This window comes from Hyaena hyaena, unplaced genomic scaffold (genome assembly GCF_003009895.1).
Source record: "Hyaena hyaena isolate Hyena2069 unplaced genomic scaffold, ASM300989v1 scaffold_141, whole genome shotgun sequence".
Taxonomy (NCBI): Eukaryota; Metazoa; Chordata; class Mammalia; order Carnivora; family Hyaenidae; genus Hyaena; species Hyaena hyaena.
In genome coordinates, this window is record NW_024080773.1 from 2,732,204 (window position 1) to 2,759,160 (window position 26,957).

The window sequence follows — 26,957 nt, forward strand, 5'->3', positions numbered from 1 at the left end:
AGTAGAGGGGAGCCCCTACCCCTGCATTTCCTCTGGTCTGTTCTTGCAGACAGTGACAGTGTACATTTCCTTCACCTCGCCTTTCTCCTCTCCCTCCCCAGATGCGGTGTTTGCCTTCCAGCTGCGCAATCCCGTCCACAACGGCCACGCTCTGCTGATGCAGGACACCCGCCGCCGGCTCCTGGAGAGGGGCTACAAGCACCCCGTGCTGCTGCTGCACCCACTGGGCGGCTGGACCAAGGACGACGACGTGCCCCTGGACTGGCGGATGAAGCAGCACGCAGCTGTGCTCGAGGAAGGCGTCCTGGACCCCAAGTCAACCATTGTGGCCATCTTCCCATCCCCGATGTTGTACGCCGGCCCCACGGAGGTGAGCTGCTCCCTGGGCAGGGCTGTGGGCCTCAGAAATGTGGGCTTAGACTTGACTTAAGAGGAGTGAATGAGGCTCTGGGACTCTCTTCCCTCATGAGCAGATTCTGGAATCTTCTGGTCTTTTTATTTTTATTTTTAATTTAAAAAAATGTTATATTTATTTTTGAGACAGAGCATAAGCAGGGGAGGGGCAGAGAGAGAGAGAGACAGACAGAATCCAAAGCAGGCTCCAGGCTCTGAGCTGTCAGCCCAGAGCTGGATGTGGGGCTTGAATCACCAGCCGTGAGATCATGACCTGAGCTGAAGTTGGACACTTAACTGACTGAGCCACCCAGGTGCCCCCTGGTCTCTCTTCTTTATCCAACTTCATTAGGTTTCCGTTTCATGTTTGTAAAAATGCTAGAAACACCAAGTTGAGCCTGTTACACTGCCTCTGAGAACATGGAGGTTGGCATGTGGGTAAGGAGGACAGTGCAGCTTAACTAGAGTCATTGGGCAAATTATAGCGAGCTTGGCATTCAATTTCCAAAGCTCTAGCCACTCTGAGTCACCACACACTCCCCGTCAGCTCCATTAGAAAGGGGAGTGTGTCTCTAAAAGCTCAGTGTCCCCTTTGATCATAACACAGAGAGCCCGTCAAACAGAGATTTTCTTTGTCCCACTGGACCGTCACTGTAGTGGGTTTGAACACGTTTGCAGGAAGTATGATGAATTGTAAGGGTCTCAGCCCTTTGGAATGCCCCAAACCGAGTTTAATAAATTAAGTCTCTCCAACCAGATCAAAGTGCCTGGCCTCTGGCTCTCTTCTCTACCCTCCATAGTTCTATCGGAGCTTTAGAGAAGACAGTTCCTTTTGAAATTCCAATGTTTGTGTCCAACTAGATTTGATACCTGTGTAGAATCAGCTCATTATTGGCAACTAGATGATTGGAGATGTTGGAATTTGCAATTTCCTTTAAGCTGTGATTTATTTCTGAATAGGAAGGGCCTGGGAAGTAAGATTCACATGGTTCTGTAGAACAGTAAGGCCCCCATGCTCCTGGTTCGCCTGCCTGTTTGGAGAGCACGATTAGGAAGGTTTCAGGAAGCTGGGGGATCAGGCAGGGGATTTGGGTCTAAAGCTCCTACCCCACCTCATGTAAACAGGCATGAAGAAGAGGTTGGGGTCTTCGACACCCCACTGACTTCCTACACCTATTTAGGCGATCCTATCACTGAATTACTTCTAAAGCAGAATAAAGGCATCTCTGTAAACCGGGACCCAAGAGTTGGCCAGTGGTGACCAGCATCTCCCTCCTGTGATGTCTCCTAGGTCCAGTGGCACTGTAGGTCCCGGATGATTGCAGGGGCCAACTTCTACATCGTGGGCCGGGACCCTGCTGGAATGCCCCACCCTGAGACCAAGAAAGACCTGTATGAACCCACTCACGGGGGCAAGGTCTTGAGCATGGCCCCTGGCCTGACCTCTGTGGAAATCATTCCATTCAGAGTGGCTGCCTACAACAAAGGCAAGAAAGCCATGGACTTCTATGATCCAGCAAGGTAGGTTCCTGAGGAAAATTCTTTAACCAACATCTGCTCAACCAGAATGATGAGGCAAAGCTCTGGCTCTTCGCAAGCTCTCCAGGGCATCCCTGCCTTCTCCTAATAGGAATGAGAGTCCCTTGAAGGCTAAGACCGGGTCCTACACATGGTGTGTCCCCATAAAGTCGTAGCATGGCCGCCTTGTATGTCACTAGAGGGTCCATCCATGGCTCTCAACATGTCTTCCTGGGGACATACAACTGTCTGGCACATGCAGGGAGAGGAAGCCAGTGTAGAAAAGAGCTCAGTGAGCACTCACAGTGCCCTCGCCCCATTCAGAGCTCACAGGCACAGGTGGGACAGCAGAAGACAGAGCAGGTACACAGGACATGTTAATGCACACCTGCCATTAGTCGCCCTTTCTTGTGCAAGTTCCTTTACCGAAGATCTAGTGAACTGCCCACTCCAGAAGGTGCAGCATTTTACAGAAAGAAAAAACAGGGTCTAAACACCCCTCTGACCTACTGCGGGCATATTTAGGGTCGATGTGCCTCACCCACGCTGAGTTCTGTGTTGCTGTCCTGTGACAGGCACAACGAATTTGACTTCATCTCAGGGACCCGGATGAGGAAGCTGGCCCGGGAAGGAGAGAATCCCCCGGACGGCTTCATGGCTCCCAAAGCGTGGAAAGTCCTGACGGATTATTACCGGTCCCTGGAGAAGAACAACTAAAATGCCCTCTGGCTCCAGAAGTTTCTTCCTGAAGTGCTCTTGGATTCCCTTTTCTATTTTTGTGATTAGATGCTTGATACACAATTGCTTCTCAGTGACTGATTTTTCATGTTTTATGATGAGGTTAAAAATTGTGTGTATAATTTAAAGTCAACTTCAATAATATATAAAAGAGAGTCACACCGAAGACCACACCTGAGCAGGTGATAGAAATGCTGTTATGATTTCAGAATGAAATTAGGTGTGTTCTCTACTGCATCTGATTTGGCAGGTCCCAGATTTCTTGATGCTTTGAGCGTGTGCCTAGTTTCCTCGCCAGAAGGGAGAAAGTGTATTTTCCAGCGTAAGTCTAGCCAAGCTGCACTTGCCCAATGTCATGGTAGTAAAATACACCAGGTGAGCAACCTCTTCTGTATGACTTACCTAAGGGGGGAGAAAGTCCTCACCCTAAGTGAGGCGTGGCTCGCCTCCAGGTTCCTGCCCCTCTTTCACCCCCTGTACAACCTCGCTGCCCGATGGTGTTCACCTGCCTTGGAGACACCAAATGTGTGAAAATGCAAATTTAATCTCTAATCTATGCAACCTAGTTCTGCCGAGAAAGTTTTGTTGTCTCGTGAAGAAGTCTTAGTGGTCTTGTGTGAATAATCGAAGTCCAGTTAAAGGGCGATTTTCAATTGGAGAGCCAAGCATGCTTTTACCAAAAGATTTGCATGCTGGGCTCCAACCATCTGGCGTTGTCGTGACAGGTTAATTTCCCTCCTCTTTGCTGTGGTCATCATGTCCTGAGTGAGGCTGTGGCCGAAACCAGTTCACACCATCAGACTAGTGAGCTGCTGGGATGGGAAGAGACCGCAGAAAACGTGGCTTCCAACCCTTCGGTCTTACAGGGGGACCACGCTGGATGTTGCATAGCACATGCTCTGTGAGCTGCTGAGGCTGCCCAAAAAATGCACCGCTGGCATCGTTTCAGAAGTACCGGGGGCCCTGAACGGGCACACCTCCGCTTGACTCCCCGTCTGGTGCTCTGTCCGCACCGTACGTTGCTCAGTTGCTCAGCCAAACTCCTTGCACCAGGGCATTTACAAAGCAGCCTTCTTGGATACAAGGAGGTCCAGGGTTTTCCCAAAGCTGCTGATCTTAGTGCGGCTGCAAAAAATAAAACTTTAGAAAAACTTTCCCAAAGACATATGCTGTGCCGAGACACCTAACCTCCAATGGCTTTACTTCTTGGGAGGTGATCTTTTGTACTTTATGCATCATTCCTTGTTGCTAAGAATATATGAAGAAACAGTACCTTGTGTACCTGGGTCTCTCTGGGAGAGACTTAAAACTGGAAAGAGAAAACTGTGACTTTTTTCATATTCTCAGTTTTTTTTTTTTAATGCTAATCTTAGCTAATGAGAGCTCTTTTGAGAATACATTTCATACAATGGCCACAGCAAAACGTAACTGCCTTGACTAGAATAGTGCCTGTATTGATTTAATAATCAGAGGTACTCATCACTGCCTTTTTAAAACAACAGCATATTTATTGAAAACACGGGACAGAGTGTAGTGCCTTAACTGATATATTTTGTGATTTTAAAAATGTATTTAAAACTGCTTTTCTGCTCTTAGTATCACACATAGTGCAAATGATTATATTTCTACAGACAAGTGATCCTTGTTTTTATTTTAATAAATTCTCAAACTGGAAGCGGAGTCTTTTCTGCCTGTGACGCTGAGTGTGGGTTGGCCCATGACTGACGAGAGCGGTGTGACTCTGTATAACCGGAGAGGAACGGCAGCATCCCTCTGCAATGAAGAGTCTGTTTGCCCTTGTTCGAGTCCCTGTGTAAACCGTGCTGTGTGTGTGAACGGCTCCTGGTGTGTTCGGGGGTGACTTGATAGATTAGGGACTCCCCTCAGGATGTCCCTGCAGAAGGTCTGACCCTTTTCTAACTTGCTTCCTGGTCTCAAAGTGTCCCCAGGGATTTCCACCAGCAGGGTGGGGAGCGGTATTTTTGTATTGTTTTGTATCTATTTCATCCACTCCAGTACCTCCTCGAACCTCAGCCACCTGAGGAAGGGCATGTTTCCATCCCTACTTCAGTGGCCTCCGGGCACCTGGTAGTTGGGGGTTTGTCCCTCACTGGCTGCCTCCCTTCTGTCTCCAAACTCTGTGTGCATATTTTGCTGTCGACCCTCACTTCGTAGAACACTGGTGTAAGAGCCACTGGAGGCTGTCACTCCTTGTATCTCCCTCTTCCTGTCCAAAGCCTGCTCACTTGTTCCTAGCGGCAATTAGTTGCACATAGTAGGGCAGGAAATGTGTAAGGACACGGAGATACAAGAGGTGCCCAGGGAGGATGCCAGACAGTACAGGGCAGGGCAAAAATCCTGGAAAGGCATATGTAAGTCATTTGGTCAGATAAGGGCAGAACTTCCAAATACAGTAAAAACCTTGGATTGCGAGTAACTTGTTCTGAGTGTTCTGCAAGACAAGCAAACATTTTTCTTTCTTTGTTTTCATGTTTGTTTATTTTTGAGATAAAAGAGAGGCCGAGCATGAGGAGGGGAGGGGCTGAGAGAGGGAGACACAGACTCTGAAGCAGGCTCCAGGCTCCGAGCTGTCAGCCCAGAGCCCGATGCAGGGCTCGGATCGATCCACAAGCAGTGAGATCATAACCTGAGCAGAAGTCAGATGCTCAACAGACTGAGCCAACCTAGTCCCCCAAAAAGCAAACATTTATAATATATTTTAACTTTATAAATGAACGATGTCTTGCCACATGAGGAGTTCTGGACACTGAATGTCACATGACCGCAACTGAGCCAATGGTGGTTCTCTCCTTCTCTCTCTCTCTCCCTCCCTCCCTGTGGGATTATGAGTGATCACCTCCCATGCTCGGTCTCAGGCTGTGGTGTTTGGCAGAAATCAGGGATTTTTCAGAACTGGGAGGTGCCCACAACTGGCACTGGTGTATTTTCTGTCACTTCGAAGCGCCTATGGACAGTCCTTTGCTTTTCCAGACAAGAGTGAGCTTAGGAATGCTTTGCTCAATTCTAGGTGAGGCTGCCTACAATAGAGACCCTTTCCCCTGCTGCCTTATTGCCAGTTACATGAAATACAGTACATGACAAGAGTTTATCAATACTGCACTGCAGTCAGCATCCGTGCAAGCATATACAGTGGCTCCCATGCAGAAAAAGATTCAAGTCAACAGCAGTGATTCCGTTAGTGATAGTGAAAGTTGTCCTACACAATAACCCTCCTCTCTCCTGTCTCCTTCACACCAGCCACAAGGTTTTCAAAGGTAAAACCAGGTAAGTGCAGGCTGATTTCTTTTTCTTGATATTTTGTATTTTCTTTGTCATTCTGTATTATATTACAGTATTGTAATCATTTTTATATGAATGTTTTTGGGTTGTGGAACAATCATCTGAGTTTCCATTATTTCTTATGGGGATATTTACTTTGATATGCAAGTGCTTTGGATTACAAGCGCGTTTCCGGAACAAATTATGCTCGCAAACCAAGGCTGTACTGTACATCAACACTCAGACTGCAAGATTTCCTTCCAACCCATCCCGCTTGCATGAAGAAACAGATCTTGGTTACTTGAGAACTCTAAGCTGGAGTTTGTTTTTTCTTTGTTCTCCTCCTGTCTGTCACATGGCTTTCAGATCTGGCACTGATCTTCAGACTGCCCTGACAGCCAGTGACCAGAAATTAGATGAGCACCAGACCAACCAACTGCTCTTACATCTGAAGTTTGGATGCAGCAATAATAGTGCAGCTTTCGCCTGAGATTTTGATACAGGTTTCCATTATTTAAGCATTTCCTCATTACCAAAATGCATCAAGAATGAGCCATACATAAGTAATGAAAATGACTTATTTTTCGTCTCCCTCAGATGCACTTAGTTCTTTGATGAATATTAACCATTAATGGGCCCTGAATGCTCAGAACGATATAAGCAGCTGGCTAATACACATGCCAGAAGAATGCCTGGCTTTTCTGCTTATGTTGGAAATTATTTTAATGAAAAAACTTACTATGGAACTTTATTGATATAACCAAACATAAATAGGTCATTGGCTAGAGTTAGGAGATTTATTAGCCACAATATACAAATCTTACTTTTCTATGGGGACTGCCCCCAGCCTTCTCCAGGGAGATGAGGAGTTCACCAACCGTTTACCTCTTGTAACAATGGTTAATCTCTTGTACCGTCCCCCACCGCCCCCACCCCTGCCCCAGCCTATTACCCTTCCCGTAGACCTCTTAATTTGGATTAATTGCAGGGAAGGCCAGTCTCCATGAGTAAGATACTTAATTATGGAATGCTTTTGAAAGTAATACAGTTTTATCATTTTCAAACATGTAAGTCACAGGCAGGTTTTTTGTTGTTTTTTGACAATTTTTACAATTTATTTTATTTACATCCATGTTAGTTAGCACATAGTGCAACAATGATTTCAGGAGTAGATTCCTTATGCTCCTTACCCATTTAGCCCATCCCCCCCTCCCACAACGCCTCCAGTAACCCTATGTTTGTTCTCTATATTTAAGAGTCTCATTATTTTTGCTTCCCTTCCCTTATGTTCATCTGTTTTGTATCTTAAAGTCCTCATATGAGTGAAGTCGTATGATATTTGTCTTTCTTGGACTAATTTCACTTAGCATAGTAACATCTGGTTCCATCCACATAGTTGCAAATGGCAAGATTTCATTCCTTTTGATTGCTGAGTAATATTCCATTGTATACATATACCACATCTTCTTTATCCATTCATCCATCGATGGACATTTGGGCTCTTTCCATACTTTGGTTATTGTCAATAGCGCTGCTTTAAACTTTGGGGCGGGGGGCATGTGCTCCTTCAAAACAGCATTCCTGTATCCCTTGGATAAATACCTAGCAGTGTAATTGCTGGTCGTAGGGCAGTTCTATTTTTAATTTTTTGAAGAACCTCCATACTTCCAGAGTGGCTGTACCAGTCTGCATTCCTACGAGCAATGCAAAAGAGATCCTCTTTTTCCACATCCTCGCCAACACTTGTTGTTGCCTTGAGTTAGTTAATGTTAGTTGTGACAGGTCTGAGGTGGTATCTCATTGTGGTTTGGATTTGTATTTCCATGATGATGAGTGATACTGAACATTTTTTCATGTGTCGGCCATCTGGATGTCTTCTTTGCACATGTGTCTCTTCATGTCTCTTGCCCATTTCTTCAATGGATTGCTTTTTGGGTATGAGTTTGATAAGTTCTTTATAGATTTTGGATACCACCCCTTTATCTGATAGGTCGTTTGCAAATACCTTCTCCCATTCTGTTGGTTGCCTTTTAGTTTCGTTGTTTGTTTACTTCTCTGTGCAGAAGCTTTTTATCTTGACGAGGTGCCAATAGTTCATTTTTGCTTTTGTTTCCCTTGCCTCCGGAGATGTGTTAAGAAGTTGCTGCAGCCAAGGTCAAAGAGGTTTTTGCCTGCTTTCTCCTAAAGGATTTTGATGGCTTCCTATCTTACATTTAGGTCTTTCATCCATTTTGAGTTTATTCTGACACAGCTATTTTAATGTTATCATACGTATGTATGATTGCTGGTATCCATAATACACGCTAAAGTTCTTTACATGGTAAAGTAAACTTTACTTGGTACCAAGTTATTAAATACAGCTGGGTTGGGGTTTATTTCCAGAAGTTTAAACCTGCTGTGCACTTCGTTCACAAAATGTGACAGTTTGTACAAACCGTAATGCACTGTACATGCTTATGTGGAACGAAAAATCTTGATTTATGTTTATTTCATAAGCCTGCTTTCCATAAATAGTTCAAAGGCAAAATTCAGCCCAGCCTAGGTTGAAATAATGATGGACTACCTGCATGAAAAACAACTCCAACACTGACCTGGAATTTCGAACTACTTAAGAGATTGGCTTCTTCACGTGTATTTACCAAGGAAAACCTACAGGTATGGAAGACATTGATTCCACGAACCAGTGAAGAGGTTGTATCCCCCATCCTATACTCAGAAGGTAAAAGGAAGTCTATAAAGCACTAGATCTTTGGGTATTCAAAGTAAACAACCACCAAGAGAGCCTACAGCTCCAGCCGAGTTAAGGAAGGTAACAGGTCTAGTACACAAACACCAGCACACGCAAGTGTCTCTGACCCTCCTATCTGTTGGTGTTTTTTTTAATTTGTGCCTGTTAGAGCAAGTGTGTTCACCAAGACTGACAGCCTTCAGTAGCTGACAAGGCTTTCCCATTCAGGAGCCCCTGATGGTCAGGTCAGCAATGCTGAGGGACCTGAATCTGTCTACCAATATGGCCACTGCTGCCACAGTATGTGGTTTAGCGAGCTGGGATGCGAACGTAAAACTGTTTCAGCATGTCCATCACCATGCAGACAAGGAGATGGAGGCCTGGGAGTGGGTAACCCTAAGCCCACGATGACCTGCAGTCATATTCACGTCCTAACTTCCAAAGCATTTCCACAGGGTTCTTAACACAATCCCAGGAGGCTCACATTATGAGTCCTATTTACAGATAAGGGAACAGAAGCTCAAAGAAACAGATTTTTGCCCAAGACTACAATGCCATATTATTAATATATAAAAGTTTCACAGCTGGGATTGAAACCTGTAAAGGTGGAAATGAACTTCACATGACTTATAATTCTGGTAGAATGCAGGAGGGCATGAAAGACCTTCACTCCCAAAGCAGCAAGAAAAAAAGCCGGGCAAAATAAAAGTAGTGTTTTTCCACAAGACTCACAAAGAACAGTGGCTACAAGGATTCTTCACCAACTGCCTTCCAGAAAAGCCGCTCAGGGGTGCACGGACACCTGGGTCCTTGTGTATACCTGGGGGAGTAGACTCAGGAGTCTGGAGGCAGTGTACAGAAGAGTGGGCCTGCCTTAGATGCAGAGGCTTTGCATGGGTGAGAATTCACAAGACTCACAATACTGACTGAAAGCTACAAACACATCACCTTCACAAACTACCTGGGGGTGCCTGGGGGGCTCAATCAGCTAAGCGTCTGACTTTGGCTCAGATCATCATCTTATTGTCCATGAGCTAGAGCCCTGCGTTGGGCTCTGTGCTGTTAGTTTGGAGCCTGGAGCCTGCTTCGGATTCTGTGTCTCCCTCTCTCTCTGCCCCTCTTCTGCTCACACTGTCTCTTTCTTCCCAAAATAAATAAAGATTAAAAAAAAAAGATAAAAAACTGCCTGGCCAGATGATCTCCCTTCCTGGGACCTTGCAGAGCAAATGGTGAAAGAGGGTCTAGAGTCTTGTGCGTCCTCATGGTGGCCGGATGCCAGGATCCCGTGAGAACTGAGTCCACAGAGACACAAACATCTGAATCTTGCACCTCCACGCCCTCCCTGCTCCAATACCGCTAAGATCAAAAGGCTGCTGCAGGAGAGGGCAGGGGGTGGCCTAAGCCCGGCCAACCCATCTTAGGAAAGCTACGCCCCAGACATGGTGTGCCTGTGCCCTGGGATCGGGATGAACAGGCCTTCAAGGAACTGCCCACCAGAAGAAGAGGTCTGCATTCCTTAGAAATACAACAAAACCCAACATTATCCTGTCTCCAGTGTTCTTTTTAGATCCATTATCTGGAACAAAATTGGTAACAACTTCAAGGGGACACCCAGCTAAAATGCTGGATAAGCCAAGCGGCACTCCAGCACCACGGGGTAGAGCGCATGGGACCAGAGCGAGCTGTCCCTGCAGGCTGTGCACACAGCATCGGCGGCCCCCTTGAGTTATAGGACCATCGTCATTCGGCATGTCCCTGTGTCCTTTCTTGTCCAGCCACCTTCTCCACAATACTCACTTTTCTCTGGTTGAAGCCCTGTCTGTTGCGTTTAGTCTTGAAGAGGTGGTACATCCAGATCCTCATCCTCAAGCCATTTAAGCCAGGGTCCCTGGGGGCTTGTTCTCACAAAGCTCCATGGCTACTGACAGGGACTTTGATTTGGGTTTGCACGCCTACTTCCAGGACTCAAGAATGGGACAATTTAAAGATAAATGGAATTCATTTAATCTAGTGGAGGAATAAAAGCAAGATTCTTGAACAATTCTAGTTAAAAAACTTCTGGAGCTTTCTGTCCTCTAAGTCTTTTTTTTTTTTTTTTTTTTAAATTTATTTTGAGAGCAAGCAAGCATGAGGGAAGGACAGAGAAGGAGAGGGAATCCCACGCAAGATTCTTGAATAGATCTGCTCAAATCCACAAACCATGAGATGGTGACCTGAGTTGAAATCAAGAGCCAGATGCTCTCTAAGTCCAGTGTTTTACTTTTTTTTTTTTGAGCTCCTGAGCTCCCCCATATCCTTCAAATGAATTCTTCATTGAATTCATGTCAGCTGTTTGGTTGTCTGCAGTAGAGCCCTAAATGGTACTCTTTACAAGACCAGGACTATGGCCCAGTAGACAATCCCGGTCTCCCTCAGATGTGTCTGCAAGGATATGTTTTGAGAGAGAGACAGAGGGAGAGAGTGAGAGCGAGAATCCCAAGCAGATCTTTGCTCAGCCCAGAGCCTGCCATGGGGATCAATCTCATAACCTTGGGATCATGACCTGAGCTGAAGTCAAAAGTTGGATGCTCAACTGACTGAGCCACCCAAGCACCCCAGGAATTTGTTTTACTAGATGATGTATCACAATCCCCCATTTGAGTATCTTGGCCATTCCTAGAATTTCTCAAAGCTATCTATCTTTGGAATACAATACTGTTCTACTCTCAGTTCCCTAAGTTTTCCATGTCAGTAATTATTTAACTAGAGCTTTGGCTCTAGTTTTAAAGCTGAACTATCATGACTCACAAACATGTGTCCTTGACACATTCCACACCAGCATGAACATTATTCACTGCAACTTATTTCAAAACCCAAAGTTTATTTATTTTGAGAGAGAGAGAGAACATGTGCAGAGAGAGGGAGGGAGAGAGCATCCCAAGTGCTATCAGGTGGAGCCTGACATGGGGCTTGAGCCCACAAACCATGAGATCATGACCTGAGCCGAAATCAAGAGCTGGACACTTAACTGAGCCACCAGGTGCCCCCAGTCGAGTGATTTAGTAATGAGACCTTATGTGTCATTAGTCTTTACACCAGTGTTACTAAGGATGTTTTGTGCTTACCCACATGACTAAGTGATTGTGTTTAGGTCCGATCTCATTTACATCTTCTCAGGAATTTCATGGCCTGGTGAGTAGGGCATAAATTCCACCGACACATGTAGACAGAGCCTTAACTTTTGACAAGATTAGTAGACTGTTTGATGGCTCAATCTACAACAAATTTAATAATGAAGGGCTTCTGAAGATGTATCAGCTCTACATAGAACGATTCTACGGCTTTAAGGTCAGGACATATGCTCAGCATATTAGAATTCTATTCAATATTCTGACCCTGAGAAAAGCTAAAAGATAAATATCATCTGCTTTAGTTTCTTTATCCAGAAGAAAGTTGGAACATTTGTCTACAAATGACACAATTTCAGTTAAAAAAAAAACAAAACAAAACAACCCTATCAACAAGGGACGCACTCAAGGCTTGAGCCACCCTCCTGGAACACCCTCCTGGAGCCATCCTCTTGGAACACCCTCCTGGAACCAAAACCTTTATGGTACAGCTACTTAGTAATGTTAGGTTATTATGATCCATGTGGGATATTTCTATTAACCCAACCCAGCTCTTAATAGCACGGCGGGTTCTGGGTTGTCCTGCATTTGGAAGCTGAGTGGTAGAAGCAAAGGAAATCATAAAGAAGATACTGAATTGCCTCAAATATCGAGCTCTTAAACTCTACACAAAAAGGCCAGGGAATAGTCTGAGACACATCAGACTCACCAGCAGTCTTCCAGCGATGAGGGTGTCAGAGAAATATCACACAGGCGATCATTTCTATCTGAGTCCCTAGAGGACAGGCCTAGGGATTCTGCAAGTGGAGTAAACGTAGAGAATGCTCAAAAATCCAGCCTGGCCAACAATATGCACATCAGTGTGTCAAAGTAGTAAGACTACCGTGGTGACAGCCCACATTTGAGGGAGAACTGCTCTGGGGCTGGGGCCGAGTGCCTCACATGCATCATCTCCTCACACCACCCCTTAGGAGGGCGCCACTGCTGCTCCACTGTGTAGAAGCAGAGGCTTCGAGAAGTTAGGGGATTAGTGAGCGGGCACAGAGTCAGTTCACGGGGAGCCTGGATTAACCACCTGAATATCCACAGGGAGCCGTCCAACCATGTCCAGTGCATGTAACTGCCGCCAAGGGGATACCTGGGAACCTGGAGCCCAGTGACCTGTGTCAAATGCATGTATACAGCGAGCACAGATTCTGTGACACTAAAAGTTCTTCAAAATGACATTAAAAAGGTTCCTCAATTACTTTAGGCTCTAAGATGTCTGAATGAGTCACGATCCATGTGATTAACTTCACTTGGTGATTAAAACCATGATAAACTTAGTAACTATACTATTGGATATTCTAAATTTAAGAAAAGACAAAAAGAAAGGACATGAGAGACAAACCACCTTTTTTTTTTTATACCAGTCTGCCATGAGATTAAAGGATTACTGAAATCAGACCTAAGGCAAATAATAATGATCAGATACAACACTGCACACTACCAAAGTATGAAAGCTACACAGCAAGGTAAAACACTCCAAACGCAAGTAAACCCCAGAAAATTTTATGTAACTTTGGAAGAAGACCAAGTGGAGAAAAATTAATAAAGAGAGACCTCTTTATTATAAAATAGCTGTATAATATAGTTATTAAAAATGGGAGATGAAACTTTATTTTTGGTATCTTATGTTTTGCAGTCAATTTTCACAATTTTCGAAACTTGCTTCCTGCAACCTCTACCTGCCTACTACTCACACAACCAAATAAACTCCCCAACAGGTTCGAGTGAGAGACTTACTATCAAATAAATTACTCCAATGTCTCATGAATATAGACTGAGAGTTTCAAAGAAATACAATAAAAACAAAAACATACGGAGCATAATTTAATCTTTCAGATGGTTTACAGAAGGCACCTCAAGACCACATTGTGCCATTTTCCTCATGCGGTGTGTTTAAGGGCTTATAACAGAATTCTGGTTAGTGGAATTCTAGACAAAAAAAAATGTTTCCTATGGAGGGCACACAGCATCAAATGACTACGGATACAATATGGGGACTCAGACATATGTATCTGTACTAACTAGGGCACAATTTATAATATGCTAAGAAAACTTTAAAATCAAAGTTACAAAATGAATATTTTTAGCACATCTAGCAACAGCTACTTGTTTTAAACTATCATTTCATTTCTGGTGACCAAATTATATTGGACCATAATTAAAAAACATATAACTTTAAAATGACATTACAAAACCATGGTTACAACAGAATTAGGTTACATTAAATGAAGGAAAGTCACATACGTGTACTGCATGGCACTGTAGTTTTTCAAAGCCATTGGAAAGGCTATTCCTTCCACGTTTATGTATGTCAATTTAAAACAGGTCTCTGCTCAGTGTGCTTACAGAAAGAGCTGAAATCAGTGTTGATCACCCAAATGCCTGACAACCACTCCATGCTGATCACTGATCAAGTATTTTTATTGGATTATCCAACAAGCTAATAGTGGAGCCCCATCTGACACAGAGATGTGGCGGATTCCAACTATCCCACTGTGGAGAAATATTCAACTTAAAAGCAGAAACAAGTGACAGCTGAAAATGGCTGAATCACTGTACCTTCACACACGACCATAAATCTTAGTTTTGCTCTACACTATTTGGTACTTTTTGATTCAGTAGTTGGGGTAAAAAAAAGTTTCCGTATTCAAACATATCTACAGAATATCAATATAAAATGTGTGAATATATACATTTAATACACATATACACACACTCTCACACACACACACTCACTCACTCACATATGGAGAAACCAGCACTTACCCACATCCCCATTTCTCACGAACGATTCGACAAACCGTTTGTTACTTTAAGACCAGCTTAGATGTTCTGAGGCTGCAGCGCACGGCAACAGAGGTCAGATGCAAGCTCCCACTCCGGCTGGCTTAGATTGTTTCTCTTCGTGATTTCTGACGAGTAGTAATACCGCTTACAGAACAACTACATCTCAATAACTTAGGAGTCAGAGTATAAAACCAGTGTCATGAACATTTAACTCTCTCATGGCATGTTTTTCATTCTATTTCCACTGATGGTAAGAGAGTGCACCAAACTAGATCACACTGAACTGTACAAATGATCTTTACTCCTAATCTAAACAAACATGTGTTAAAACATTCTGAAACGCTGCATCCTTGGATTTCTTCATCTTCTCAATTGCTCGCTGAAGGTCCTGCTGTTGCACAGGCCGGATTTCATCTTCATCGCGGCTAAGACACAGACAAAACCGCCAGATGATCAAATGACTTTCAAATACATCTCCCTAAAATATCCTCCTGAGATTAAGAAATGAAGTCTCTGTCCCACCTACGACCCCCAAGGACAGCCACAATTATCAGCTTCATGAGAATTTCCAGAATGCTCTGTGTAGACACAAGCCGGGGAGGATGTTTAGAAGTGCAGGGTGCTGGGAGGGAGGGGCCTGAAAGGCTGGCTGTAACTCAGTGCTCCAGATGTGGTCATGAAAACCAAACACCTCACACTAAGAACCAAAAGCAGAATATTAGCACAACATAAAAATACTAGATAAAGGTGTGCACTTTATCTACATGGATGCAGAATTCCCATCAAGGAATAAAAAATTATTCCCATGAAAACTCAAATTAAAAGTAGCATTCTTGGGTATATTTTCGTGTACATATTTAGCATCTGACAAACTAAAATTCTTTGCTATTAATAAAAGCCAACTCGCCTAAACCCTCCCCTATTCCATAATGCGAAAAACAAAATCCAATATATAATGTCTTCTTGTAATTTACACACACTTAGGAAAAAGCAATTAGGGAAAAAGTTATGATAAGCTAAGTCTATGAGCCAGATTCTTCATACTGACATAAAATTTTCAAAGGCTTTGAGGATAGCAGAAAAATAGGACTTTCTTTATTCACACAAAATGTATTCCTAAGTTGTTTTTCTTCCTCTCCTCATTATCTTACACGCAAGAATAAAAACCTTTGGAAGGTAAACTCTTGGCTCCCGTCAGAGGTCAGAAGCATTCCCAGCATTAGTGTTCGGGGAGCTGGGGTAATCCTGCCACAAAGAAACGAAGTGGGCCTCCCTGTAACAGGGCCCTAGGGAGCACCAGAGGCAGGGGCGGAACTCGTGCAAACACAGCTAACCTTCCTACACCAAACAAAACCCTTTGGTGAAGCTCGCTACGGCAACACACTGTCATTAAACACTCACAACAGCCACATCCAGGTTCCCTGGAGTGGGGGTGGGGTGGGGTGGGGTGGGGTGTGTGCTGAAAAAAGGGCAAGAGGTGGAAAACTCATTCAAACGAGGCCCCAGAGTACAAGTTTGCTACGAGTCACAGAAACTCTTCGTCAGAAGGTCAATATTCTGAAAAGAGGTTAAATGCAGTGTTACGCTGGCCCAGGGTGAGTGGCCTTCTGGGACAGGTCCTTGCAGGACACAGTTCATGGGGTGGACTTGATTCCGTTCACTGGTGTGTCTGCTGCAACAGCTGGGCACAGAACTGGCTTCTCAGACTCTGCTCTGAAACTGCCTTCAAGTGAAGTCTGCCCCAGTGACAACTGTGTGTCTAGTAAATACACTGCTGTTAACAAACTGAAGGCTGAACCCCAGCAACGGCGCCCCCCGGCACACTCACACGTGAAATTCCTGGAAGGGCACAGGAAATGAAACTAGGAGTTTCAGGTGCAAAGCAGTCCAGAAACCCTAGCAAACCCTCTCTCCTGGGAGAAAGTAAGCCTGAGCTCCTGTCGGCCTCCTGGGACCCAGCGCAGGGGTTTTCAGCAAATGTGCAGCTTCTATTTCTTCCTCTTCCTTCCAGAGCCTCCCCACGAACCCCGTCCCCAACTTGCTTTCAGAACTTCCCTTTAGGAAAAGGCACTTTGTAAAGTTGGGGAGTTTGTTAATTCAAGTTCACCTTTTATTCCATAAGCAGAGTTGTTATTGTAAAGAAAAAAAGGAAACTGCCCTAAAATCTCTAAAAGGATCTGAGAAATAGATCATACCTGTCCTCTGCTGTAGAATTAACATACTCTCGGACACACAGGAGCGCGGCGTCTCTGCACATCTCCTTCAGGTCACTGCCTGAGAAGCCATCAGTTTCCTGGGCGACTTCTAGCAGGTCCACGTGCCTGTCCACCTTACAGGAGTGAGAACAAATATGAGAAGTGCCACAGAGGATGATACATCCACTCTTCTCCCACTTAAAGAATGTTAAGCATAATGGAATAGTAAGGAAGGAGGAGAAGCATCCAAAAATACTTTCGGTTTCTATTTTCTTTAGCCATAAAAGCTGGAATTTTGAAATCTAATTGTCTTTAACTGTCATTATGACTGGAGCACTAAATAAAGCCTTACTAGATAGATCACAAAGTGAGAGGGAAGAACAGACTCAAAGGCCATCGGACTCTCCTTGCACCTCTCTGGAAGGTCTCGAGTTGACACTTCCCTGGGATACATTCATCACCATTCTTGGCAAACAGCCTGCATCAAGTCCCGGGTCCATTACAACAAACCTAGCAACTGGCACTCACTCTCCTTCTAACCACAATGCTCCGTGTTTACTAGCTCAGCACTCAGCGTCAAGTAGTCTTGCTCCTCAACGTAAGCTTACACAATCAAGCCATTTTGGTCATTGTCCTGGGCACACAGCAGGCTGAGGACAGTACAATGACACTAGGCTTCTGTGTAGGTTAAGAAGAGAAAATGAGCAAGAATGATTTCCTTCTATTAGACTGAGCACTCTGCATGTTAGTCTCATTTGACCCTGTCAGGCAGCATTCTCCTTTGGAGGGAGGTTAAATACACTGCCCAAGGCTGCACCAGAGCTGGGCTGTGGACACATTGTGGGTAAGGTCCAGCAGAATTCTTCCCCCCATAGCTAACCATTTGTGTTAACAATACTTACTGTCCCCCACTGGCCTGAAATGCCACCTTTATGAGTTATTAAATTCCCATTTGCTTCTGTGGAAGCCCCAGTGTTTACTTAAGTAATACTGGCAGCTGTACAGAAGACTGGGAAGCCGGATGAAGTGGGGTCCACTGTCAGCTCTGCAACTGTGACCTCGCACAACGCCAGTCTTTTCATTTCTAAAAGTGGGGGTTGAATATTGAGAAATCTCATATTCTTTGATAAAAGAAGTGAACCCAGGAGGTAGGTGTGGGGCTTGCAGCAGAGCTAAGCAAAGAAAATGTAAGCGCGTAACTAAATCTAAATAAGCTTTAATGGGAGCCTGGGGCTCTCGGTAGGTTGGGCATCCGACTTTGGCTCAGGTCATGATCTCACTGTTTGAGTTCGAGCCTCACATCGGGCTCTGTGCTGCCAGCTCAGAGCCTGGAGCCTGCTTCAGATTCTGTGTCTCCCTCTCTCTCTGCCTCTCCCCTGCTCATGCTGTCTCTCTCTCAAAAATAAACATCAAAAACTGTTTTTAAATAAATGAATAAATAAATAAATAAGCAAGCAAGCTTTAACACACACACAGTAGTAACAGTCATTTAATTTGGGGTGGAGAAACAACATGGAACTAAAACGTGAGCCACGAGACCATGTGGGACAGGGAACATCCATGCAGAAGCATTTGAGGTAAAATTATAGTCTTAGAAAGAGGGAAGACATACTGTTAATCTGGACTTTAGGAATATGTCAAAAAATTTTAAGGGTACCAGTAAAAGATAAAAAGAGAATGTGTAATTTCTGAACCAGCAGAAGGAGGGGGAAAAAGGGAAAGAAAACACAAGAGCAGGGGTGGGTGGGCAAAAAAGAAAAAGCGTAATACTTGGAAAGTACGAAAAAAAAGAAGGAATCTAAGTTTATCAGTAATCCCCACGAATGCAAATAGGCTAGGCTGGTGACAGCCCATCTGATTGTATAAAAAAACCAAAATTGTAGCTATTTGAGGTTTAGAATGGTCACACCCTGTATAAGGGGAAAATAAAACAGCCTCATGTTCCATTTGAAAAGAAAAAAAAAGTTCAAAATAAAAGACTGAGAAAGAACATAAAAGGTAAATAGTAATCAAAAGAAAGGTAATATAGGTCTGTGTTTATCAGAATAATAGATTTTTTCTCAGAACACGATTTGGAATAGAAACCATTAAATAATGATAAAAAATAATTCACCAGAAAAATGTAACAATTCTGCACTGGTATAATTTAATAAAATATGGCTCTGAAAGACAGAGCAGAAATGAACATAAGGACACAGAGAGATGGACAAATCCACTGGGAGATGTTATTTTTAAGATTTTAAGTAATCTCTCCGCCCAGCGTGGTGCTCGCCCTCAACCCCGAGATCAAGAGTCCCAGGCTCTAGTGAACTCGTGTATCGCGTACTGACGTATCAGACAGTGAGAACGTCTAGTTACCGTTAGCACCTGTGATCTGACGTACACAACAGAAAACCTGATGAACTGACCACGGGAGTACCGTATAATTTGCATATTAGTCCCTTGTTGGTTACAGGGCTGTAAATGAGTTCCCGATGGCTTTTCTTTCACTTTGTTCACGTTAACTTGTCATACTTCTGATTATAACCAGACCTGTCTACTCTCTTCCTTTGAGGTGTCTGCTCCTTTGTGTCTGACAACTCGTTCTACGTGTGCATGTACATATGCAACCACATACAACAATCTAAGTTCTTTACAGTCTGTAACACTCAGGGAAGAGTGAAAATAACCCACACTACGCACATGTATCACACGCTCCTCCACACAGAGCCACGGAATGGATTTCCACTACCCACCAGGACAACGGGCTACCAGTGCCAGTGACTGCAGGAGATGGGAAGCAAGTATGTTCAGATCACCTGTTAAATCTGGGTGATGGATATAAGGTTGTATATACATATAAAATATTCCATAAATTAAACTACTTAAAACCACCTTCCAAACTGTCCTCTGCGACGTTAACAATGAGTCTTTCTCACTTAAACAATCGACACCTCTATTCCATCTTTTGACCATACTTTGTCGGGCTGCACTATGTTCTAACCACTCACAAATCTTGTGCAGGGCACAGTGATAAAGTCACAAAGATGAACAAAACAAGTATGACAAAAGGTCTAAAAGGAGAAGATTCCAGTTACCAGGGGAGAAGATGAACAGAGGCAGCAAGCATATCATGCTGGTTAAGAGAAAGGCTCCATCATACTTTGCTATGTGAGCCTGGGCAACTTATAGAACGTCTCTGAGTTTCAGTTTCCTCAACGTAAAATCGTATCAGCATGTGCTCTTCAGATGAACTGAGGATTAAGTAAAAATGATGTATATCTCACCACTATGCAAGGCACACAGCAAATACTCGAAAAGTAACCCTTTTTATAGAATGATAGCTATTAGATAAACCATAAAGTCATGGAAACAGTTTTCATTAGGCATTCCTTATACCCATGACAAACGTCATCCTAAAGGATTTCCAAAGGTGCTACTCTTAAAAACAAACAAACAAAAAACCAAAACAGAACACTGAAATCAAAGTTCAGAAATAATGAGGAGTTTCTGGGGCATCAGAGTGACTCAGTCGGTTGAGGGTCCAACTCTTGGTTTCAGCTCAGATCATGATCTTATTATGGTTTGTACTGAGAGCAATATTGGAATAAAATGAACGACTTTCTAACACAGTCTAAAGGAAGAGCACTTATCTCCTCTATCTACTGGGGACGGCACACAAGCATGGTACTCTCAGCATTTTACATGTATCATTTAAATTCTCAAAATGATTCTATAAGACTGTTGGCATTACCTCTACTTTCCCAGTGAGAAAAATGAGGAATAGGGACACTCAACACTATATGCCCAAGGTCCCCCAGTAGGGAGGGGTCAAGCCAGAATGTGGGGCCCTCAGGCTGGTCTTCAAAGCCCATGCTTGTTAGTAACTACTACTGCTGCATTATGGAAAAGGTATAAACTCAGATTTGTTTGTAGGGGAAAAACTCAATCTCCTCAGTACAGACAGGACACCTGTATAACATACACATTGTATTAGTTCTAATCCCTTCATACTTAAAACTTTAAGCCAAAACCACTACACTATCAGTTTTAGATTTTTTTAAATGTATATATTTGAGAGGATGAACACCAGTGGGGGAGAGGCAGAGAGAGAGGGAGACAGAGGCTCTCAAGCAGGCTCTGAGCTGACAGCAGAGAGCCTGACGCAGGGCTCGAACCCACAAACTGCAAGACCATTACCTGAGACCAAGTCAGATGCTTAACTGAGGCACCCAGATGCCCCTACACTATCTGTTTTCAATGACTAAGCTGTGTTAAAGACTGATCAGTAAAGAAATATGAGAAGACTGGAAAACAGTATCATTTGAGTCATCTTTTTAACAAAATTACATTAATTTCTTTCAGATTCTACTGAAGTTAATAATACGCCTTCAGCATACAAATATTAGCTAGTGGGAAATAAGATGGTCTTGGGTCAGCAATTATCCAGAGAACATTTCTATTCTGCATCATAAAACTGGACACTAATTTTTAGTGCTTTAAGAAACAGAATGCTAAAAATTCCTTATACCTATGATAAATGTCATTCTAAAAGGATTTCTAAAAGAATGAAATCTGGCCATGTGTAGCAACATGGATGTAACTTGAGGGTGTTACGCTGAGCGAAGTCAGTCAGGCAGAGAAGGACAGCTACCATATGTTTGCATGTATAGAAGGATTATGAGGAACTTAACGGAGGACCATGGGGGAGAAGAAGGGGGGACATAGGGGGAGAGAGGGAGGGAGGCAAACCATGAGAGGCTCTTGAACAAACTGAGGACTGATGGGTATGGGGGGGGGGGTGGAGTGGAAGGGGGTGATGGGCATGGAGGAAGGCACTTGTGGGGATGAGCACTGGGTATTACATGGAAACCAACTTGATAATAATAATAAAAAAAAAAAAAGGATTTCCAAAGATGCTACTCTTCAAAAAAGCAGAGTACTAAAGTCAAAGTTGATTAATTTTTTTTTTATGTTTACTTATTTTTGAGAGAGAGTTGGGGAGGGGCAGAGAGAGAGAGAGAGAGAGAGAGAGAGAGAGAGACATAGAGTCCAAAGTGGGTTCCAAGTGCTGAGCTGTCAGCACAGAGCCTGACAGGGGGCTCAAACCCACGAACTGTGAGATCATGACCTAAAGCCAAAGTCGGATGCTTAACTGACTAAGCCACCTAGGTGCCCCAATAGCCATCCTAATTTTAAAAGAACCTGTGGAATTATTTTATCTCCCGTGTTTTTTCCTGAACTGCTCCTTGATGCCCATCTTTGTTAAAAGTTTACTAAGTGTCTTTTACCTAAACAGCACCACCACTATACCATGTCTTGAAAGCAGTTATCAAATAATCAGTGAAAGGGCAAATGTAAGTTGTTGATTTCATGCTCATATAGGACAGGAGTTCCTTACCTAGAATACACTGAGAGTTTTAAGGATTTCCCCGAAATTGCAGAAAACATTTCATGCACATGTAGTTTTTAAGAAATGACTGCACAGTGTTTCTCTCTTTATTACATGGCTCTATGATCCCCCAAATACTTAGTAACTCTATAATTTGCTAGATTCCTTAAACTTTTGCAATTTAGCATATGTCTTTTTTTTCATATCTATGTTTTAAAGAAATAAATGAACAGGACACTACTGAAAGGTACGGGAGAAGACTCAAAAAAACCAAAGACACATACTTGCTTTTGGATAGAAGATTCCACATCAAAAAGATCTTAATTCTCTTAAATTATAATCCACTAAACAACTAGTGTTTGTTTCTTCTTGAATAGGACAAATTAATTCTAAAATTAATACAGAAAAATAAACAAAAGTAGCCAGGGAACTGGGCTGAGGGACCAGCGGCGCCTCACCCTACTTGCTGTTAGACAACTGCTTCCGTGCAATCAGCAAAGTCCAGACCTGAGAGAAATGTGGATAAACCCAAGCTGGCTTGTTCAACAAATACACTGAAAGAAGGTGGGAGAAAGAAGGAGAGAGATGTAGGAGTAACCTATAGCCTACAGACTAAAAGAGATTTAAAAGCTACTGAGGCACACGGATGGCTCAGTTGGTTAAGTGTCCAACTCTTGATTTCCACCTCATGATCTCACAGTGCGTGGGTTTGAGTCCTGTGTCACTCTCTATACTGACAGTGCAGAGCCTGCTTGGGATTCTCTCTCTCCCTCTCTCTCTGCCTCTCCCTGGCTCACATGTGTACCCACATCTCTCTCTTTCTCAAATTAAATAAAACTTAAAAAAACAACCTATCAAATAATCTCAAATTGTGAACATTCTATGGATCCTGAGTCAAATACATGGTAAAAAACAAACAAACAAAAAAGCCATTTAGAAGACAGTAGGAAATCTGAACGGACTAGATATTCAATGATGATAATGAACTATTGTCAACTTTTTGGTACGTGTAATAATGGTTATGAGAGTAAGTCAAAAAAGGAAAGAATTCTTTCCTTTAGAGACAAAACTAAAATATTCACAGATGCACTATAATGGGGAAACCTGGGGAGTGGGGAGATAGGGCACAGAGGGGCAGAAGCACCCTGATGGTGATTCAGGGACAGAGGAAAACCACAAAACACAAGCATCCCTCACTATGGGGATCTATTAGATTTTTTAGTTTGGACAGCAAGTTCAAGCAGTGAGCATGTTTGTTTGTGTGTTTGCTTATTTATTTATTTAACTAAGCCCTACGCCCAATGTGGAGCTTGAATTTATGACCCCACGATCAAGAGTCACAGGTGCCACCAACAGAGCCCACCAGGTGCCCCTCAAATAGAGCTTAGCAACAAAGTTTGGGATGGTAAGGAATACCATGTTATTCAAAACTCAGAAGTCAAAAACGGGGAAAAGAACCCAGTAAGTTAAGAAAAACAAACCAGGAAAAAATACTTTCAAATCGTAAACCAACAAAATTCTCCCTAATATCAGAGTTCCTAGGTGGGGCGCCTGGGTGGCTCAGTCAGTTAAGCCTAATATCAGAGTTCCTATACATCCCTAAGAACAAGAACACTGCAATAGAAAAATAGGCAAAGAATATGAATAGGTATTTCACAGATAAAAAAAAAACAAACAAAAACCCTCAAGAGGCTCTTAAACATGAAACGCTCATTTCATCCTTAAAAATATAACGAGATACTATTTTCTACCTAGATTACACGGGCACAAAGCTCCTCTGTGTTGTTGGCAAAACTGCGGGAGAGGGGCTCTAACGTGGTTGGTGTTGAGAGTAAACCAGCTAGACAATTTGGCAAGAGCTACCAAAATTCCAAATCATATCTTTTGATCTAGCAATTCCTCTTCTGGAAAATTTACCCCCACTAACATCCCTCGACAAGTTCAAAGTGACATATGCACAAGGTTGTTATTCAACGGGGCATTTCTGTAAAAATAAAAGACTGTAATCAACCTAATGGTCTTCAGTGTGGCACCAATTACATAAATTGTGGTAAATCCAGACAGTGGAGTCTGATGCAATGAAAAAACGTGAGAGAGAATGAGCGCGAGTGAAGGCCCAGAATAAAGACACTGTCTGCTAATATGGAAAGGTCTCAAAGGTGAGTGAAAAGCCATTGCATAGGGCAGAGTATGCAGCTTATTAATAACGCTTATATAGAAAAAGGAAGAGGAGGAATAGTACATCCTATTTGCCAGTATAGACAGTGCCGTCGGAAAGGATACAGAGGAAATGTGAGAGGAAGTGAGACTCTTTCCTGAATACCATTTAGTGTACATATTTTAATTCTGAAGCATGTGACCTTAAATAGACACCATTTAAATTTTGATTATCATACCTTCTTAAAACTAAATTGCAACTTCAAAAAATACTGTAATCAAGTAAATAAAAAAACCTATACTGCTCTACAAATATAAATGTATCTTATATAACTGAAGAACAGTCTAAAAATATCGAAGAAGATTTTTAAAAAAGCAGACGATCTTTAATTAGTTTAAATGGACCCCAGCTAACGTGTTACATGAACAGCCAACAGTTTTACAGTGATTTATGCCAAATACAAAGCTGTTTATTCTCCAGTTGCTTTTTCATTTCTCTCTAAAATGGTTTTATGACTGGGAAAAAACGTAATTCTCTACTTACGTTTTCATTTTTCAAGATGAGTCTCAGGATTGCTTCTCTTTGTTTTAGAGCCTAAAACCAGAATCATGTCCAGTTAACGTTTAAAAAAAATAAGATCAACTAGTTTTCCTAATATTATTCTTTCCTCTGTAAATTATCTGATAATGCTTGCAGAAAGTGACAGAAATTCTTAACAATTGTGTAAGCAAGGTCCACTTTAGACTCTAGAGTAATCATTTGTGGTCAACCCACTGAATTCCTGTCTTCTTATTCTGAATCCCCAGTGATTGGCACAATGTCCTAGAAATAACACGCCCTTCAAGGTCTTTCCCCGATGCCTCTGCAAACGTCCTTTTCTTCATTTACGTAGTTGGACGGGGTGACGGCGATGTCGGCTCAGTTCCTCTAGGAGCACGTTGCTCCCACACTCGCTAATTTGTATCAGCCAGTTTTTGTCTGGCATTGACAGTACGTGTATCTATACTTCCAGCCCAGTGATGGCTCACTGTATACACCACAGAACAGGAATGTTGATAGAATACCTTACATGGAAAGTAAATATGAAAGCTTTAAAAATGTATTATGGCTGAACTCATTCCTATTCCCACGACCACTCAAGACACAGCTCGTTACCACGAGTATTAAATCAAATAGTAGGAAAAACACAACTAAACCCTGCTGTTCCTGTAATTCCAGATGGCTAAGTCTGAAGGTAAATTTGGTATGTTCTGTGATCACCAGTAACTACTTTTGGTGAATAATCACTTAATTTGGAGAATCATATACTCTGACATCACAGTTCTGCAATGAGAAGAGAATTACCCTATAAACTGTATGTATCCAGTAAAAACAGAATGAAAAGGGGGTTACCAAATCCCAGTTTCTACATTAACAGGATACCAATCTGTAACAAGTTTGACAAAATCTATTGCAACCCATTTTGGGTATTAATACGTTAAAATGAGAACTTTAGTACAGGCTACTCCACACGCTGTTGCAGCCTATGTTCTGTTCTACTGGTCATCAGTGCTGCTGTGCCGTGTCTGTCCTACGTGGGTGGCGCCGACATGCCCCGTGTCCTGTTCTACCATGCGTCCACGCTGCCGTGCCGCGTCCTGTTCTACTGTGTGTTGGCGCCGTCGTGCCGAGTCCTGTCCTGTCGTGGGTGGCGCCGTCGTGCCCTGAGTCCTGTCCTACCATGCGCGTCAGCGTCGTCGTGCCGTGTCCTGTGCTACCGTGTGTCGGCGTCCTATGTTCTGTTCTACTGTGTATCAAAACCCTGTTTCCTGTCAGACTCCAGGCAGAGTTTCCATTACTGTAATCTTTGTCTTTGGATCCACCAAGGGAAATTAACTTTCCTTAATAATGTTAAGGTTGCTATCTTGCCAACAGAAAAGCCCAATTCTTAGGCAAGGCGGACCAAATACATGTAAACCCGGCAGCAGTCTAACCTCTCAAGCCCCGGGTCCCTCTGCTTCCCAGACGCCCCACCCGAACTACTCCCAGAACGCTCAGGAAACACGCACACTCTTGACTTTCCTCGCCTCGCTTGCATATCAAACGCCTGCACCCTGGGTTCTGTAAGGTTAACTACTCAGAGAGAATTATTGTTTTCATCATCATTTCAGGGTCTCAGAGTTCCTCAGACATACTTTTATTAAGTACATTTTATGTCATGCATTTACGTGTCTGCCTCCTGTGCCACCCAGGGCTGAGAAAAGGGGTTGTTCTCCATTCACCAGAGCCTGGTGGGTGCCAGACACAAACCAGTGTTCAACACTGATCACACTAAATATATTTTCGAGTCTCCTACAGCGAGTTGAAAAATATCTTCACCGATGTAGCAGGTACTTTTTCTAACAGAGCGGCTCACTCTGTGCATACTCTCAGCGGAACCAGAGGTTGTAGCTACAGCGAACAACTGATCAGAGAGGCTACAACCATCACTTTTAGGAAACCTTGATATTGCCACAAACTGGTAAGCTGTGGAATATACAATGGGACGGGTGTTTTTTAGCCAGAGACTCTCAGGGTTATTATAATCTTTTACTTCAAAATTTGAAAGGACTGACACAAAAAATTCTCTTCTACACAGCTATGCATGTAATGTGTG

General features: G+C 43.2%; 2 protein-coding genes across 7 annotated transcripts in view; one reads left to right on the forward strand and one right to left on the reverse strand.

The window, feature by feature from the left end:
- Positions 1 to 4,324, forward strand: part of PAPSS2 (3'-phosphoadenosine 5'-phosphosulfate synthase 2) — a 73,819-nt gene extending 69,495 nt beyond the window's left edge. The window contains exons 10-12 of the mRNA XM_039238546.1: positions 102 to 370; positions 1,685 to 1,914; positions 2,487 to 4,324. Of these exons, the coding sequence (XP_039094477.1) occupies positions 102 to 370; positions 1,685 to 1,914; positions 2,487 to 2,628 (641 nt within the window). The 3' untranslated portion in view covers positions 2,629 to 4,324. The remainder of the gene's footprint in view (positions 1 to 101; positions 371 to 1,684; positions 1,915 to 2,486) is intronic.
- A 9,297-nt stretch (positions 4,325 to 13,621) lies between these two features.
- Positions 13,622 to 26,957, reverse strand: part of ATAD1 (ATPase family AAA domain containing 1) — a 74,994-nt gene continuing 61,658 nt past the window's right edge. For all 6 annotated transcript variants that reach the window (XM_039238537.1, XM_039238539.1, XM_039238533.1 and 3 more), the window contains 3 exons: positions 24,866 to 24,916; positions 16,794 to 16,927; positions 13,622 to 15,023 (listed from right to left, as the gene is read on the reverse strand). In XM_039238537.1, the coding sequence (XP_039094468.1) occupies positions 14,903 to 15,023; positions 16,794 to 16,927; positions 24,866 to 24,916 (306 nt within the window). In that variant the 3' untranslated portion in view covers positions 13,622 to 14,902. The remainder of the gene's footprint in view (positions 15,024 to 16,793; positions 16,928 to 24,865; positions 24,917 to 26,957) is intronic.